We start from the raw sequence: 20,127 nt of genomic DNA, 5'->3' as shown, positions 1-20,127 counted from the left end.
AGACAGGGTAGCACAAAACACCCAAACACCAAATGAGAACAGCAAAAAAAGGAAGGAAGGAAGGAAGGAAGGAAGGAAGGAAGGAAGGAAGGAAGAAAGAAAGAAAGAAAGAAAGAAAGGTCCAAAACTATGAGACTAGTTTAAAAGACCTCTGGGATAATGTCAAGCATAACAACATTTGCATCATATGGGCACCAGAAGGAGAAGAGAGAAAGCAAGGGATCGAGAACCTATTTAAAGAAATAATGACTGAAACCTTTCCTAACCTGGCAAAGGAAATAGACATATAAACACAGGAAGTGCAGAGCGTCACAAACAAGATGAACCCAAACAGGCCGACACCAAGACACATAATAATTAAAATGGCAAGTTAAAGACAAAGAGAGACTCATAAATGCAGCAAGGGAAAGGCAACCAGTTACTTCAAAGGGAGCTCCCATTAGATTGTCAGCTGATTTGTCAACAGAAACTTTGCAGGCAAGGAATTGGCACTAAATATTCAAAGTGATGAAAAGCAAGGAACTACAACTAAGACTACTCTACCCAGCAAGGTGATGATTTAAAAACTGAAGGAGCAATAAATAGCTTCCTGGACAAGAAAAAGCTAAAGGAATTTGTCACAACCAAACCAGTATTATTACGAATGTTAAAGTGACTTCTTTAAGAAGAAGAAGGGGTGGTAATAAAAGAACATAAAGAGGAATAATAAAATACCAATAACTATGTAGCTATCAAGAACCACTTTGAATGCAAATGGATTAAATGCTCTAATCAAAAGGCATAGGAGAGCTAAATAGATAAGAAAACATGACCCATATATATGCTATCTACAAGAGACCCACTTTAGATCAAAAGACACATATAGACTGAAAGTAAAGAGATGGAAAAAGATATTTCATATAAGTGGAAACAAACAAAAAGCTGGGGTAGCAATAGTTATATTAGAGAAAATAGATTTTAAAACAAACACTATAATAAAAGACAAAGAGGGACATTACATAATGATAAAGGGATCGATCCAACAAGAGGATAAAGTCCTTTTAAACATTTATACACCCAGTGTAGGAGTACCTAAATATATAAAGCAAATATTGGCTGACAGAAAAAGGGGAGATTGAAAGTAATACAATCATAGTAGAGGACTTTACACCCCATTGACACCAATGGAGAGATCTTCCAGACAGAAAATCAACAAGGAAATATCAGCCTTAAATGACACACTAAAACAGATACATTTAATTGATATTTTAGAGCATTTTACCTCAAAGCAATAGAATATGCATTCTTTTCAAAACACATAGAACATTTTCCAAGACAGACCATAAGTTAGGCCACAAAATAAGTCTCAATAAATTTAAGAAGATTGAAATCATATGAAGCATCTTCTCTGACCACAATCGTATGAAACTTGCAATCAATTACAAGGAAAAAACTGAAAAATACACAAATACATGGAGGCTAAATAGCATGCTACTAAATAATGAGTGGGTCAACAATGAGGTCAAAGAAGAAATAAAAAAAATACCTGGAGACAAATGAAAATGAAAACACAACAACCCAAAATATGTGGAACACAGAGAAAACAGTCCTAGGAAGGAATTTGTAGCAATTCTCAAATACCTATCTCAATCCTATCTCAAGAAACGAGAAAAATCTCAAATAAACAATCTAACCTTACACTTAAATGAATTAGAAAAAGACTAGCAAACAAAGCCAAAAGTTAGCTGAAGGAAGAAAACAATAAAGATCAGTGCAGAAATAAATGAAATAGAATCTAAAACACACACACACACACACAAAACAAACAAACAAACAAACAAACAAAAAAACCAAGAGATGTATGAAACCAAGAGCTGGTTTTTCGAAAAGATAAAATGGATAAACCTTTAAGACTCATCAACAATAAAAGAGAGAGAATCCAAATAAATTAAATAAAAAATGAAAAAGAAGAAGTAACAACAGACACCACAGAAATACAAAAGATTGTGGGAATATATTATGAACAATTATATGCTACCTAATTGGATAATCTGAAAGAAATGGGTAAATTGCTAGAAACATTCCATGTTTAAAAATAAGACCTAGCTGGACAATCAGCTCTAATGAGTCTTTTGAAGCAAAAATTAATATAAGACCTGGTTATATTTTACTATAAGACGAGGTATATAATATAACATAATATAACATAACATAACATAATATAATACCGGGTCTTATATTAATTTTTTGCTCCAAAAGACACATTAGAGTTGATTGTCAGGGTAGGTCTTATTTTCAGGGAAACATGGGACAATCTTCTAAGACTTGATAAAGAAGAAAAAGAAAATCTGAACCAACCAATTATTATCAACAAGAAATAAAATCAGTAATCAAAAAACTCCCAACAAACAAAAGTTTTGAACCAGATGGCTTCACAAGTGAATTTTACAAAACATTCAAAGAAGAATTAAAACCTGTCTTCAAACTATTCCAAAACTTTCAAGAGAAGGGAAAATCCCAACCTCATTTTACAAGGCCACCATTACCCTGATTCTAAAATCAGACAAAGACATTACAACAGAAGAAAATTATAGGCCAATATCTTGATGAACATAGATGCAAAAATCCTCAACACAATATTAGCAACCCGAATTCAGTAATATACTAAAAAGATCACACACCAAGTGGGATTTATTCCTGGGATGCAAGGTTGGTTCAACATCCAGAAATCAATTAACGTGACACACCACAAACAAACGAAAGATAGAAATCATATGATCATATCAATAGATATAGAAAAATATATTTGACAAAATCCAGCATCCATTTATGATAAAAATTCTCAGCATAGTGGGAATAGAGGAAACATATCGTACATAACAAAGGTCATATATAACAAACCCACAGCTAACATCATATTCAATGGGAAAAAGCTAACAGCATTCTCCTTAAGATCAGGAAAAAGACAAGGATGCCCACTTTTGCCACTTTTATTCAACATAGTATTGCAAATCCTAGCCACAGCAATCAGAAAAGAAAAAGAAATAAAAGGCATCCAAATTGGAAAGGAAGAAATAAAACCATCATTATTTGCAGATGACATGAGACTACATCTATAGAGACAGTCCAAAAGATTCCACCAGAAAACTATTAGAACCGATAAATGAATTCAGTAACATAGCAGGATACAAAATTAACATTCAGAAATTGGTTGCATTTTTATACACCAACAATGAACTTTCAGAAAAAGAAATTAAGGATCCCATTTATAATTGCATCAAAATAATAATAATAGTACAATACTTAGTAATAAATTTAACCAAGGAGGTAAAAGACTTGTATTCAGAAAGCTCTAAGACACTGAAGAAAGAAACTGAAGAAGATACAAATAAATGGAAGCATGTACCATGCTCATGGATAAAAATAATTAACATCATTAAAATGTCCATACTACCCAAAGCAATCTATAGATTCAATGCAATCTATATCAAAATATCAATGGCATTTTTCATGGAACTCAAACAAATAATCTTAAAAAACAGCCACAGTAACCTTGAGAAAGAAGAAGAAAATTGGAGGTATCACACTACCTGATATCAAACTATATTACAAGTCTATAGTAATCAAAACATCATGGTACTGGCATAAAAACAGACACATAGATCAATGGAAGAGCAGAGAGCCTAGAAAATAAACCCATGCCTATATAGTCATTTAATCTATAACGAAGGAGGCAAGAACATACAGTGGGATAAAGACAGTCTATTCAATAAATGGTGTTGGGAAAACTGGACAGATACATGCAAAAAATGAAACTGTACCACCTTCTTATACCATATACAAGAATAAACTCAAAATGGATTAAACTTAAATGTAAAATCAGAAACCATAAAACCCAAAGAAGAAAACATAGCCAATAAACTCTTTGACATTGTTCTTAGCAAACTTTTTGTTTTTTTCTGATTTTTCTCCTTGGGCAAGGGAACCAAAAGAAAAAAATAAACAAAAGGGACAATATTACACTCAGTTTTTCGCACAGCAAAGAAAACCAACAAAATGAAAAGATAGCCTACTTAATGGGAGAAAATATTTGCCAATGATATATCTGATAAGGGGTGACTATCCAAAATTAGTAAAGAACTTATATAACTCAAGACCAAAAGACAAACAATCCAATTAAAATATGGGCAAAGGACCGGAACAGACAATTCTCCAAATACGACATACAGATGGCCAATAGATATATGAAAAGATGCTAAACGTCACTAGTTATCAGAAAAATGTAAATAAAAACCACTATGACATCACTTCATACCTGTCAGAATGGCCATCATCAATAAATCAACAAACAACAAGTGTTGATGAGGATGTGGAGAAAAGGGAACACTTGTGCACTGTTAATGGGATTGCAATTTGGTACAACCACTATGGAAAACGGTTTGGAGGTTCTTCAAAATATTAAAAATAGAACTACCTTAGGACTCAGCATATCCATTCTTGGGTATTTATCTGAAGAAATCCAAACATTAATTCAAAAAAGATATATGCACCCCTGTGTTTCTTGCAGCATTATTCACAATAGCCAAGATATGGTTGCAACCCAAGTGTCTGTCAGTAGATGACTGGATAAAGAAATTGTGGTACATCGTATAAATAGTGGAATATTACTCAGCCAAAAAAATGAATGAAATCTTACCATTTGCAACAACATGATGGACCTAGAGAACATTACGCTAAGTGAAATGTCAGACTGAGAAAGACAAATACCATATGATCTCGCTTATATGTGGAGTCTAAAGAACAAAAGAAACAAACAAAACAGAAACAGATTCACAGATACAGAGAGCAAACTGATGGTTGCCAGAAGGGAGGAGGGCTGGGGAGCTGGGTGACAAAAGTATAGGGATTAAGAAATACAAATTGGTAGTTACAAAATAGTCATGGGGATGTAAAGTACAGCATACAGTATATAGTCAATAATGTTGCAACAATGATGTATAGTGCCAGGTGAGTACTAGAGTAATTGGGGAGAATCCCAGCATATATTATATAAATGTCTAGCCATTATGCTGTACACCTGAAACTAATATAATAATGTCAACCATAACAGAAAAAAATTAAAATAAATTTAAAAAGCAGATATATTGCATTTTCAATTTGTAACTTTATTATTTACTCTTAATATCGTAATAACTGTATTTCAATATAATTGATTCCCTTTATTTTGTATTTGCAGTCCACGGGCTTCATCCAGTTGCTAAAGAAGGTATGGTATAAAAACAAGTATTCTTGATCTAGAAGGAAGAGTCTATGACTTATTTGGCTTCACACCCTTCATAACATCTACCACAAAATAGACTTTCAAGAGATTTCCTGAATTTATTCAGAATTTAGTTGGTTCGCTCCCCTTTTAAGATTCATTTCTTCCTTTTTACTTCAAAGGTTTAATTACTTTTTAACGATTTTTGATTGACCTAAGGTTTTTTGGGTTTTTTTTTAATTTTGGCTTTAAGATATATAAATTGCTACATTGTTTATTTCTTATATGGAGCAGTGATGCCAGCAAGTCATCCATTAGACAAGCAGCCTAAGCTGGTGTGAAATTAGACGTGACTAGCAAAGTAGTATAAACACAAAACACACACTAGACAGCTTCATGCATGAGATGTAATGCATTTTCAAACTGCTTAAGTGCAACAATAGAAGGTATTCATGTAGTCAGCCTCTAAAAGCTTAAGATAGAGTTGAAGAGTTCTTTATACCGTAAACTCAATTACCTCATCTAAAAAACATTTTGCCATTACACTGTAATGTACCAGCCCTACATACCTTGGACCACACACACATAAATATGGTGAGTACTTACATTTTAAATCACCTAGCAATCCTCTGACATGTAAATTAAAAAGGAACTCGTTTCCCCTAATGTTCAGGCCCTTGAAAAAGGCTCATTATAAAATCTGTGCTCCTTTAAGAAATGGCGTTCATATTCATTATTGATTTAAGTAACCTGAATTTCTCAAAGCATTGTAGTAACCGCTCATTTCGAAATAATTAATTTTCTATTTTCCATATGCTGAGAGTGACTGTTCATGACATAATATTCTACTATAGCCACAGTACTTTGAAACAGCAGTGACCACAATTAGTGCTATCAAATATCATGAAAACAGTTCCCCAGTTACACTCCTTTTACAGCCTTGTCTTGCCCAAGTGCCTGCATGCAGTTAAATGCAGGATGTATGCCTCTAAGTGGAAGAGATGATGTCGTCATGGAAAAATTCGATCAGGTTTCCTCTTATGCTCAGGGGCAACGTACTGCTGGTACTGTGAAATTCTGTAGAAGAAAAATGTGTGGGTCTGTGTGTGCGTGCGTACCTCCTGTTCTATTCCAGAATTTGTTTTAATTATTTGTCATGCTTTCTGGAATTTCAATTCAACATGTTTTAATTTTAGTCTTATGCTTCATATGCCTTTAATGTAACCGTTATTTACTTTACCAAACACTAGCCCACAGTTTGAGCTTTTGAAAAAACTTCTGAACAGTTTTTAAAGGAGGGTCCTTTATCAGCAGATTCACATAAACTTGCAGCCTCTGAAACTTGGCAAATTTCTAGGTTAAATGCTGCCACCTGGTATTTCTCTTTCTCTCCCTGTTGCTCTGGAATGTGGGGATTCTTAGCAGAGCATTGACTAGGGCTAGAACTGGTCTCTTTCACCTCTCAGCTCAAAGAGCTGATCAGAAGCAAATTCCAAATGACATTAGAATTTTGGAAAATAACGACTTGTTCTTGGGCATGTAGAAAGGTTGGCATCTACTTAACAACAGATAAAAAAGTAGCCAAACCTGTAACAGTAGATTATATTTCACTTTCCTGTAATTTGAGGAGGAATTCTGAAATAATTCTGAGTCATTTCATTGCTTCAAAAACACATAAAGAAAGCTGTGTCTAACATATGAGTGCTTGCCACAAAGGTTAATTCCAAGGTTTGCACATGGCTATTTTCCACTGGGTTAGGACCTATACACTTATCCAAATAATTGTAAGTATGTAAAGCCATAATGAAGTTCAACTTCTAATTTCATCTACAGATAACTCAACAAACTTCATACTCTTTTAAATAATTTTCCCAAAGAACCTCAGCCCACTTTCTTAGACACGGGCTTTCTCTCCACCCATCAAAGTAAAATTAAGGCCTAGACAATCTTTTATCTACGGATTAAGAAAAGCACATAGGTAAAAATTTTAAAAATAAATAAAATCTAGAGACAGTCTGATTTTTTTCTAGTTTAATGTTCCAAATGTTATGATTATCAAATTGATAAAACAATATGCTAGAATAAAATATTCTACCTACAGCACTATCGGGCATCTCTGTTTGGGCTGTTTTTTGTTTTGTTTTTTTACTTTTTATCATTGAGAGTTATATAATAAGAGGGAGAGTACCAATTCCTCTATGATTCGTTCAGGACAACCAGATGAGAGTAATTTATATTTTGACTTTATTACAATAAAAAGTTAAGATTAAATGATGTAATAATGTATGACTAGTAGAAATGGTCAAATTAATGTACTGAAGGCCACTTAAAAATCATTGCAATAGGCCCAAATATAAACACATTGGGCACTGCAATGTGAGTACAGCCATTATACTTTATAGCATAGGTATAAGTTTTTAATTGATGTACCTTTTGATTAGGGAAGTAGATTAAACACATTCAAAATAAAATTTTAATAAAACTACATGTATGAAAACTTTTCAGTGTATACTACTGTATGTTTTAAGTTCTATTCTAAAGTCAGCCACACAGTAAAATAGTCCCTTTCTCTTATTTAATCTGTGACTTTTTGAAATTAACTTTTTTTCAAATCACTTTGTAAGCTTCATTTCAAAATCTATGTATTACTACATACATCATATTTCTCCCCCAAAGAGAATAAATTTCTTGAGAAGACTTCGTATATCTTTGTTACTTCCTTTGTCCCCACCAACACATACATACATAAACATCACAGTAAAAACAACATCATCTCTTGTTCCTAACATATCCTCATCCATCATCCATCAAATTTTAAAATAACACATATAAATAGGACTCAGTTATCATAAAAAATTTGTAGTTCATAATATTCTATATTATTAAACAAAGGTTGATAAAATGATGAATTTGCTATAGTCCATGATCAGTTTTATTTTCTTTTGGAGCTATCCACTGGTTAATCAAACAACACATTTTTTGGAAAGCAAATAGCAACATTACTCATTGTTCCTAAGCACTGGATTCTCTGATTCCCTCCTGCAGTTTTACAGTGTATTTTTACCTTGGTTGTTAAGTAGTGTTTTGGTAGATAGTTAATTAGGAGCTCTGAGAAGAAACAATGGTTCTCATATTCTCATTTCACTCAATACTGTTTTATGGACAAAAGAGGCAGTTATTGAGAAAAAAAATGCAAAAAAACAAAACAAAACAAAAACAAACTAAAAAGGAAACAACAAAAAAACTCATGGTGATTCATTTTTATGGCTCCTTTAGTAATTGAAAGATACAACTCTTAATAACTGTAACAATACCTCATTTCAGATCAAAAATGTCTCCTGGGAACCTACTACATGAAAGGCCCTACAATTATTCTTTTTCCTAATTCTCAATGGTGAGCAAATTCATGAAACCACAGTTATCACTCATCTGATTCTTATTTCATTAGGACCATGGCAAACACTATAAACAGGCCTTGAAAAATAATTCTCAAGTTAAATAGAACATTTGGATGTTAATATGCTCATTTTTGCCATTATGTTTACCTTTCAATAATGTTCTTAACTGAAATAATAACACATCATATGACTATAATAACATCTATAATGAACTAAATGATCAACCTCCTCCAGAATTCTCTTCCTAACGAGTTTAGAACTCCAGGGTCTATTATGTCAGCCAATCTCTTGTCAGCACTTTGATGTCCTCAGATCCTTTTTCTTCCCCTGAACCACCCGAACATTCTCCAGTGCTGTCTTCTCCATTACTTAAAAGTCAATTTTGGTCCTTTATGATTTTGAACATCAACAACTTTTGAGCCAAGTAAAACTAGCAGAGGTAAGAATTTCAAACGTGATGAGAATAAAAGTCTTCAGAATCAAAAACCAAGGATTGCTAAAACCCACTGATAACAACATATCTACATTGGGCCATTCATTCATTTATTCATCCAAAAACATTCTACTGAATCCCTATATGCCAGATATTAGCATAGACCTAGATATGAATAAACAAACCACGTCCTCAAGTATCTTATAGTCTAGTAAAGGGATAAAGCAATCAACTAAGTATAACCAAATGGTACAGGTGCTCTGACAGACGAGAAAACCATAAATATGGAGGCAATCATAAAAACCATCTCTACTCTACCAGGATCCCTTTTCCCTTCCTTTGGGAAATAATCCCTCTTTCGTTTTATTCACTCTGAGCTAGTATCAATCAAAGTAAACCCATGATCTGCTCAGAGAGTTGGCTGTTAACCACACAAATAAGATTCTCTCCAGCTAAAATTTGAATCTTGAGAGGAATGATAAAACAAATTTAATAGCTTAATCCCGAGGGTGCCAAAAAAATGTATACACATGACTTGTACTCATCTTTTGTTACCTGTATATATTGAGTATTACAATTTTAATACAGTTTTTTTTCCTCTCCTAAAATGTATATACATTTTTTTGGCGCCCTCTGTATTAATGAGCACCCGCATATACTGGGCACTACTCAGTGCTTATGTATATTTATTTAGTCTTTATAACAATTTGATGAGGTAGGTATTATTACTATCTACATGTTACAAATGAAGAAATTAAGGCACAGAGAAGTTAAGTAATTTTCCCAAGCTAATAAATGGTGAGTCAGAATTTAAACCCAGAAGTCCAGCTGCTGAGTCCATACTATTAGCTACTTCTGTTTAGCTTCACTCTCTAAATAATGTTCTAAAGGATTGTTTCTAACAATGGCACTCTGAAGCGATTGCCCATGTAGCTATGCTTTACAATCTTTGGAAATGGTATAAATCCTAGGTCCTCCAAGGCCTTTGTTTCTTATTTTCGTACCAGAGAGTAAAGTTCAGGCATCAGACTTTCAAAAAATATGGGATGTTTGGAATTGGTGTTGAGGCTGATATTGGAACAAAACTATGGAGTGGAAAACTTGCAGTCCATGGGAATATGCTAGAGTTGGAGAATAAACTTGTTCTGTGGGGTTTTCTGCTTATACTATTTGGGGATCGTTTTTATGAAAAAGAATACAGGATTATGAATGTAAAATTATATAAGAAATCAAGTGTTTTTAGAAAAAGAAGCACAACAAATCAATACCTTTTAAAAGATGGTAAACACTAGAACTATTGCAAAGCACAGAAAAACAACATGATATTTTTTATTAACTGCCTGAAAGAACCTTATTTTTCCCGATAGGTTTTATCTTCATGCTTTTTGATTGCCGCTTCATAAACAATGATTTAGAAACATTTTCATAGGGAGAAGGAAAGCCTACCCAATTTTTCTTTTAGCATGATTAATCAGAACAAAAGTTTTTAATATTTCAAAAAAGTATCTTTCCGCTTCACAACTCATTGTAGGTAAACACCATAAATTTTGAAATTTACAAAAGTTTTGTTGTCAATTTTGGAGAAATCTATCAAGTTTCTTTCATATGTGAGCTTTTGGATATGGAAGATTTTCCACAGAATAACTGTAATATAAGGAATTCAAATAATTTAATTTGCCTTTGGTATGGGCTCCTGACCCTTGCTTAATTGCAGTCCCCTGACCAGTTCCCGTTTTCAAATGGGAAAGAGCTAAAATTATTATCTTAGAGGAGGGACACAGACATGAAGAGAAAGGATAAAATGGAAGATGAAACAGCAAGCATGCCTTCTCAGGAAGTAGGGAAGGTACATGGTGGAAATCCCCCCACCCCTGGTATTCTCCTGGACTAGGCTAAGAAAAGAGTATCACTTAATCTGGACATTCCTGGAACCATGGTCTGTCTTTAAAATCTCAGGTAGCCATAGCCAGAGCTGACAACTTCCACCAGGTATCAAAATACTGCAGCCTAGACCAGGATGGCTGTAGATCCTCCTCACAGTAAGACTTGTGGCCAACACAAAAATTCCTGGCCTACTAGTTACAGAGTCTCGACATACATTCAAACACTTGAGTGCCACTAAGTGTATTATGGCAGAGTTTTCCCTCTATTTATGTAATAAAATTTGAGGGTGCTAGTCTGAGGAGAACAGAATGTAATTTTAGATTTGGCAGAATTGATTTACTCTAAATGCACTAACTAGAATTCCGTGTGCTAGCATGGATAGCCACAGATGATCCTGTCAAAGTCTGCTAGATTTGTCACCACAAACATACATGCAGTGCTAGCCCACATTAAATGGCATTAAAAGGCTAGAAATCATTTGGTATAATATAAAGGAATTCAAAACTTGGAGGAGACATGCTGCATGCAATTTATAATGTACACTTCACCTAAGCCTATTTTTGACTATGCCACTCAGTGGGGCCCAAAGAGGCTCTGTTTTTCACTAAGATGTGAAGAACAGGTTGGTGGAGAAAGTTCCAGATTTTTTTAATGTGACTTTTCTCTCCAGAATGAGAATGCTGGTGACAGAAGCTCTCTCATTTTAAAAAGAATGGCGATTCCAGGGTGGCAGGAACACCTTGTGGCACTTCTTAACTTCCAGAGGCAAGATGGAGATTGTTGGCAGAACACAAAGTAGGCTAATCAAATCTGCTAGAACGACCTGTCCCACAGGAGATCTGACTGTGGTTTATTTCTCATGAGGCCTTTAGATGTAAACTGAAAGGCAACTCCCTCAGTTTTTTACTTCTGTAATAAAAACAGCAACAACACAATGAGAGCATCTTTCTGATTATCCAATGCCCAGACTAAAATCAATTCATAGACCTAGAACCTACTAAATGAAAGGAGTAATGATCTCAGGTCTTTATTGCACAGTTTCCTTCTAATCTGCAAAAAGAACTGACCTGTTTACTATGCATTAGTGAAAGAGAAATGCCTTGTGGAGATCAGGTAATAGATGGATTTTTGACCGAAGTCCACCTCACACTATAGTGTGCCTTGAACACATGAGAGGTTATTTTTATATTTTTTCCTGAATGCATAATTGCCATGGATATTCTCGGCAATTGTCAGAATTTTTATTCCTTGACATATGGAACAAATTTTTATTTGGTAGAAGGACCAAGTAAAATATTACAACTTTGAAAACATCATAAATTCATGCTACTAGCAACGATCCAAACATTTCAAAGGAAGTGATTTCTAGCACATCTTCACTCAATTTAAGCCAATATAAAAGATGGACGGGATGTGGAGAACAGCAGGAAAATTATAATGAAGTGACAGCTTCAGTCAGAGTTGCTGTTCCAGATTTGGTCTTTTGGCTGAAGTATATTAGTAAACATCCTGGTACTTGGCATGCATCTAATGGTCTGGAAATGCAATTTTCTTAATTCTGATAGATAGAAAACTTGAGAAGCAGTTTGCATACACTTGACAAAAATCACAAAACTCTTTTACTATCTTGCACATCAGCTCCTGCTCCGACGTAACCTTCAAGGACTATGGACATTTCAATATCACACAAGACATCAAACCCTTCTGTATCTGAATATTTCGCTGATTTGATTTTGAAGAGCAGGAACAGTAGACAAACTAGATAGTTTCATACACTACATGCATTCCAGAGGGTAGATGATAAATTCCATGAGAATCTAGGATGGAGTCTTTGCCAACTAAATGAAGTTTCTGGGTCCAGTAGAGGGGGTTATGGAGGGACATGGCCATCTTTGGAAAGGACGCCATGCAAATGTTCCTAGCTTGCTATTGTTGTCTGACATAGGCTGACTCTCCATCTTAGGATAACAGTGATCATCAAACTTGAACTGTTTATCATGAACTTAGTGCTAGTTGTTCAATTTGCCAATATTTTTGGATGTGCCCAGCAATACTCTGTTATCCAGTAGAAGTGTCACAAATGGGATTAATTAAATGAGGCCTGAATAACCAGGTAAATTCAATAAGCACATCACGCACTCCCTACTGTGCCTACTTTTCACACTGCTGCTTTTTTTTTTTTCAGCCTTTATGTATAGGTCACATCAAGTCCCTTATGACTAGTTGACAAAGGGTAGGGAAAAAAACACACGTCAAGCTCCTTTTCATATCATTATACATGATACACAAACAGTTACTACTATGGCACTGAAGTCCTATCAAGGCCTATCCCTGTAAGATGGTATGGAATAGAAACACTCTCGATGAGAAAAACATTAAGCATGATATTTCATTATCCTTAATGCAGAGATAAAACATTTGCCAGGTGGTCAGGGACTGACACAAATGGTAACAAGGGAATTTAATGTTATAGTGGGAAATAATTTACTTTAATATATTTAAAACTTGAAGATATTTATATTGATGCATTTTAAAGCCTGAGGAATTGGACTTTACCACTATTTTTTTTTTCCTTTCCCCTTAGTCCCAGGCAGCAAAATAATCCATCAAAAAACTTTGATCTCCACATCATTACACCTATTTCCTTCCAACTCATTATGATTCATTCTGTTGGTTTAGTTCTAGCATTGCATTTACATCTCAAAACCATGAATTTCAAGGAATATACAATGATTTTAGTTGTGTAGCTAGATATGGATAACTCTAAATTAACTGCAGCTGACACGTTCTCTTCAAGAAACACCTTTTATCACCTCTACCATACTTTCTGTTCTGTCAGAGATGTCAGCAATAAACACAAATTTCTGGAGTTCTCTGAATTCAACTTGATAAGATGTTCTGTAAACAAAACAATCTATTGATTTTTGAAGGGAAAAACTCTAATCCTTATGTCTTTAATTTAATTCTTGGATGGTACAACATCCTGAGGTATTGTTATCTTACAGCTCAGAGAACTAGGTATTCTTGATGGGCAAATGTACTACGGGCATTCTATCTAACTAGGATGTTCTTTCTGCAAAACAAGAACTGGATTCTCCATTTAGATGGTGAATGTTTAGTTCCTTCCTTAGAACATAATGAAGCATTCTACTAGGTCACAGAACTTTTTTTTTTTTTTCTCTTTATGAGCTTCAAACCTGATCTAACTACCCAGGACTTTTTGAAGTCAGAGGAAGCTCTGATCCCAGGGAACCTCTGATGTCTGGGGTAGAGACTCTCAAGATAAATGAGACAAATAGAAAGGAATGTTGGGAGAAAAAAAGAGGTTGAACATTTTTAATATCTTGTACCATGTTGATGCCTGGTGGTTGAGAGGATCTTGCGTACAAATCAACAAATCATGACTGGTGCAAAAAGAACAGAGTAAATATACAATAAGAAGGTATTCATACAGTTGGACTCTATCTGGATCAGGAAGTGAAAGTTCATACATCAGTGTAACAATTATTCTGTCTTGATTGGAGATGTCAACTTTGAGTCAGAATATTAAGGGACAGAAGGCATAAAACTTACCCTTGGACTTGTTTTGGTTTTCTCACCCCAATAGGATATTAGAAAGATAAGTTTTGTCTAGATTTTTGTCTTCAAAGGTCCTCAGCTCCAGGAATATTAACATTTATAGTTATAGAAAGTTGATCATATTATAGTATGTCTATTAATTCAAATAAAAGTAGTGAAAATTAAATTGCTGCACACTAATCTTAAATGCTTCTGCCCAATTACTACCTAATTCTGTGAAATCTTTGCATTGCTTTCATGCAGAGTGAGAAAATTCAAAGGCTAAGACTAACTACTTATAGCTAACAAACAGACAGGTCATTTGTTTTTTATTTATCTATTGATGCCTGGAAAGAAAAAAAAATCGTAGGGTATAATTTATTTTCACTCAGGGTATTTTATCTAGCCAGAAAAGGATATAAGAGTCATGAATTTATAACTAAAATATTAAATATGTAATCAGTCTCACATATTTATTAACTGTGCTTCCAAATAGTGTGCTTAAATCATTCTTAACAGACATACTTCACACATACCAAGCATAACTTACTCTCTCAAATGTGTTTACACAGCTGTAAAATCTCCAAATTAACTATCAATCAGGAAAAGTAAAAATATTGCTATGAGAATGAGAACGTGATATTTAAGCTGCTAGAAGAAAATTACAAAGGGCTTCATGTGACATGAACTTATATGGGATCAAGTTTGCTGTTAATTTTTTAAAAAATCTATTTTAACATCTCTCTAAACAAAACATAGTTTCACTAATTCAGACAAAGTATTGACCAACTCATCTATCTTCACCATTATTGTCCCTAAATTTCAAAATACCAAAATGGAAAATACACACACACACACACACACACACACACGATTATAACCTCCAGGTTACTTATACCCAGTTTGAAATCCTCCTTTTTTTTTACATGGGAAATATTCATTGTAAACCTAAGTACCTCAGTTTTAATGACCCTGTTCTTGTATAAATTTAGATTTAATAATAAAATACCGTAAAATCTCATATAACATCTACTTCTATTTATAGAAAAGATGGATTAAAAACCATGAATCTTGACAAAATCATATTTACAAACAATTATAGCTACAAAGATATTAATCATTTGGCGTCTCATCTTTTGTAAAATTTCTCATAAAATGCAAAAAAGAGAAACTGCTCTTCTTTGCATTTTCATACAGCAAGGCACATGCTATTTTGATTTAAGCTGAATATCATTGGAAGTTGTGAAATATATAAATTCTGCCAAGGACACATAAGGCAATTCAGTCAAGAGTAATTGTGTCAACTTCTTAACTCAGATGTAATTTGATTTTCTTTTTGAGCACTGAAACTGAGGTCGTAATGGGCATTTTTAAACCCACACTTGTTCAATTATCACAGTTGAGTTTTTATACCAAAATATATTTATCATAATCAGAATAAAATTGAGCTTTGTATTCCACTAAACAAATGGCTTAGAGTCAAGGAAATATTTCAAGTTTAATAAAACCTTGCTTCAGGTTTATGCCCTTTGAAAGGAAAATTTACTTTGTTTCTTTTTACATTTTATAGTTCTATTATAAAAATTATATAATTTGAAATGTTTCAAAAAAACAGGTAGCAAAATCCTGATGCATAACTATTCTGACCATGGAGATTTGGGCCAAATGTACACATATTTGCATATATTAGCTATCATGTCATGAACATTTACAAAGCATTTCTTTTTTTCTTCTAATTAATCTAAAATTCTCATCAGGATTTCTAACTCTTTCACATAGGGAAGGGAGATAATATTTATCTAGAGCCTTTTTTGTGCAATGCTTTCTAGAAGTTGTATTATATATTATATATAGTGCATGTTATATAATTATTAATCCTATTTTACAGATAAGGACACTGAGGTTCAGACACGTCCAGTTAACAAATAACAAAACTAGAACCCTAGTAAAAAATGGTCAACTTCAAAACTTTCAAACTGTAGACTAATGCTTTAGGAGCTCTTATAATTACAATTCTATTTGGGGAACTTAGCTTCTGTTTTCAAAGGCAAAAGCTTACAAAACAAAATCAGAAAACTATACACTAGCCTTAGATTTGTTTATTCTTTGCTACTATGAAGGATTCAAGAGATTTTAACATTGAGGCAATGGGCTCTCTTTCCTCCACAATAAGCAACACAAATAGAGGTTTCAGGATGTAAGCAATATTAACATAATGTTCTCAGAAGAGTCTGGACACAACACTTTTCCCCCCCGTTTATTATTTCACAGTGAACTGTCTATACAAACTGTCTTCCTAGTAGGCATTATGTGTCCTCATCTGTAAGCTAAAGTCAAGGCCAGTTACATTACAATGTAAACCACAGCAGAAGAATAATTGGTTTCCACATTAAATTTGACCAAAGCATTTTCACAAACAATCTCCTCACATCTATGTTACCCATAGTGAACTAAAACGAGAGAGCACCAGACTTGGAAAGAGGATGTCAACTCCTTGTTCAGTTACTCACTAGCTGGCCGATCTTGCACAAATCACTTAGTCTGCATTTAACCAGTGAAGGCAGAAAAAAATGAAGGCAGTGGATCCCAAACTTTGCTGGACACCAGAACCACCTGTAGAGCTTTTCGGACATCCCAGTCCCCAAGCTGCTCCCCGTAGGGGTTACATCAGAATATTCAGGCATGGGAGCCAAGTCTCAGTATTTGTTAAAGATACTTATCTGATTCCAAAGTGCAGCCAAATTTGGGAGCCACTACATTAATTAATACTTTCACAGAGCTGCTTTAAAAATAAAAAGTAAAAAATGGCAGGGTTTTGTATGTTATATAGTACTTTACAGAATGATATAAAATACTATTTCCAAACTAAGTACAGTTCAGTAAAAAAAAAAGAAATACAGTATTTTAGGGAGCTTGATTTTTTTTGTTTGGATTTTAGTTCAATGGTCATAAAGAAACTGTACATAAATAATCAGTTTTACTCTTTTTCGCCAGTGTTGCAGAAAGTTGAACAGTTGTTTTGGTGTTTATTTTTACTTTAAGCTGACTTCAACATTATTTTAACCTTATTTTTTCTTACCTCTTTTCCTTCTCTACTAAAATTTTAGAAGTATCATCTATCTTCTCTCCTTCAAAATACATCAAACATCACACTTTTATTATGCGTTTATAATAACCAGAAAAGAATATTAGAACTAATGTACAAAAAAGAAATGTGAGCTGTTGGAAAGAAAATAACTTGTCCAAAGTTACTTAATTCAATGATACTACTCATTTAAAACAAAAAACTATGCACTTTAGATATTTTGTTCCAATATTCTGCCATAATGATCTATTTGAAAACAAAGACCTATTCAGAAAATCCTTCTTGGCTAGACTGTGTTCACTGCCTGATGACATAAGTTTTTCTCTGCTAAATTTTTATTTTTTATCAGTTCATCAGATTCCAGCAGTTTATACACAGTTTATATACAGTACTTAATACCATCAATTTCTATAAGCTTTATTTAATTAGACTTACCTAAAGGATTATGTAATTAGAGAAATAACATGTCACCTAATTTAAAAAGCACTCTGTGTTTTGTTGTTAGTAGAGACATTAATGCATCCATTCTCAACAAAATCCTCGAATTAAAATCAATTCATGAGCAACTACAAATGTAATCCACCTCCTAATAGTTATTTGTCTTGGGATATTTTACCTTTGTGGGCTTATTAGCATCCATGCTCTCTTTGAATTTCTCCTGAACAGTTTCTGCAAGTTGACAGAGCAAGGCACCATTATCCAATTTCTCCATAAACGTTTCTGCCGTAATCTCCTTCCCTGCAATAACAAAAGAAGCATTATGAAAGCATAATCATTCCCCAACACAAATGTGACATTCATGTGAACCTATTTGACACAGTTTTTATCATCAAAATTTCTACTCCAGCTGAGTTATGTGTCTCGGATAAGAACTCACCGAAAAGAATGGTTTCTTTGGAATTTTATGCTTCCCTTTGGTCACAAGAATCTCAGTATTTTATATATTTAGAATACAGTTTCAACTGCATAAAAGTTGTATTTCACATTAAAATTGGCAAAATGCTATTTTAGGTGAAAGAGTCCCACCATTTGGCAACCAAGCCATCCATGAAACTCAAAGAACTAGCTTTACCAATGACTGTACAGTTTGGCCTCTGAGGTTTGTTCAGTTCTCATCCTAAGCGGCCCTTTCAATTACTTTGGCCTGCAAGACAAGGGCAGAAAGCAGCACTTGTATTTTGTGTTATACATAGTCTTTGCTAATAAGAACGCCATAGCTCTCTTCATTAATTTGAAAGAGAACCATAGTATATAAAAAAAATCAACCACCATTGGCAAACTTCATAGCATGGCCACTGCATAAAGCCACATCTCTAAATTCCACTGAATTTGTTTTCCTGATTAAGAGAATACAGATAAAATTAATGCAATTGCTAAGCTCTCCTTGTAAGAAAACACTGTCTCTCTAACCATTCCCCTTCCTGCCGCAATCCTTGAACTGAGGAATTACCAGGTTCAGATCTCTGCCTTTTTCTCTTCACAACCACTCACAGCTTCAGCTACTGCTCTTAGGAACATAATTCACAATTGTTCATCCCTGACATTTAACTGCTTAAAGGTTATTTTTTCTTCTTTCTTATTTGCTCCCAAAGCATATTTTCTTTTTCTCTTTTATTTTGTAATAGCTGTATTGTGATATAATTCACATACTTTACAATTCACCCATTTAAAGTGTATAATTCAATGGTTTTTAGTATGTTGTATTCAGAGTTATGCAATCATCACTACAATCAACATTAGAACATTTTTATCACCCCCAAAAGAAACCCTATACCCTTTAACTGTCACTCCTGACTGCTCCATTCCCCTAGCCCTATAAAACCACTATTTTTTTAGCCCTGTGAAACCACTAAATAACTCATTTCCCCAAAACTCATTTCTCCCACAGCTCTCTCCTTTTCTGTAATTCTCTAAGTTTCAGAATATTTTATTTCCCTGCCTTAATTTCCTATAAATTATTATGCACATGTCCCGAAGATTCATACTTCCTACTATTTCTGGCACCATAATCTTAATTTAAAAAATTTATGATCTGATACCTAAACCTCTAGCAATAGGAGCAATGGCTACTCCCTGTATCTTCAACTTCTCTGTCCAATACATATCACACTCATTGCTAAAATTATTATTGCTAAACATCATCCTCACTGGTCACTTTTCATTTTTATTGCATAGTTCCTAATCTTCTCTACCTTAAAGGTGAAATATATCTACTTTAAGCCAACATCCAAAGAGCTCCCCATATCCTCTCATACATCTTTCTAATCTAACGTCCTTATACCCTGGCTCCTTGGTCTACACCCTGCTTTCACAGTTCCATTAGCAGACCTTCCAGTTTCTACAGTCATGTGGTTGTTCTGGCATGGCCCCTGCCTGCAATGTCCTCCTACCTTCTATCTGTCTAGCCAAGTTCCCGCAGTCCTTTGATCAGAAATCCAGGAAGAGATTCTCCCAGTGCACACTGATCCCTTTTCTATATGGTCCCACTCATGGGTATCACTCACAAGGGCATTATCAAACTTCTTGTATA

General features: G+C 34.1%; 1 protein-coding gene across 9 annotated transcripts in view; it reads right to left on the bottom strand.

Moving 5' to 3' along the window:
• GAS2 (growth arrest specific 2) overlaps window positions 1-20,127 on the bottom strand; it is a 133,266-nt gene that overhangs the window by 95,562 nt on the left and 17,577 nt on the right. For all 9 annotated transcript variants that reach the window (XM_019742609.2, XM_019742614.2, XM_019742608.2 and 6 more), the window contains exon 3: window positions 18,214-18,335. In XM_019742609.2, the coding sequence (XP_019598168.1) occupies window positions 18,214-18,335 (122 nt within the window). The remainder of the gene's footprint in view (window positions 1-18,213; window positions 18,336-20,127) is intronic.

This window comes from Rhinolophus sinicus, linkage group LG06 (genome assembly GCF_036562045.2).
Source record: "Rhinolophus sinicus isolate RSC01 linkage group LG06, ASM3656204v1, whole genome shotgun sequence".
NCBI classification, from domain to species: domain Eukaryota; kingdom Metazoa; phylum Chordata; class Mammalia; order Chiroptera; family Rhinolophidae; genus Rhinolophus; species Rhinolophus sinicus.
The sequence above is the reverse complement of the archived record's forward strand: the minus strand, read 5'-3'. Positions and strand labels throughout refer to the sequence as shown.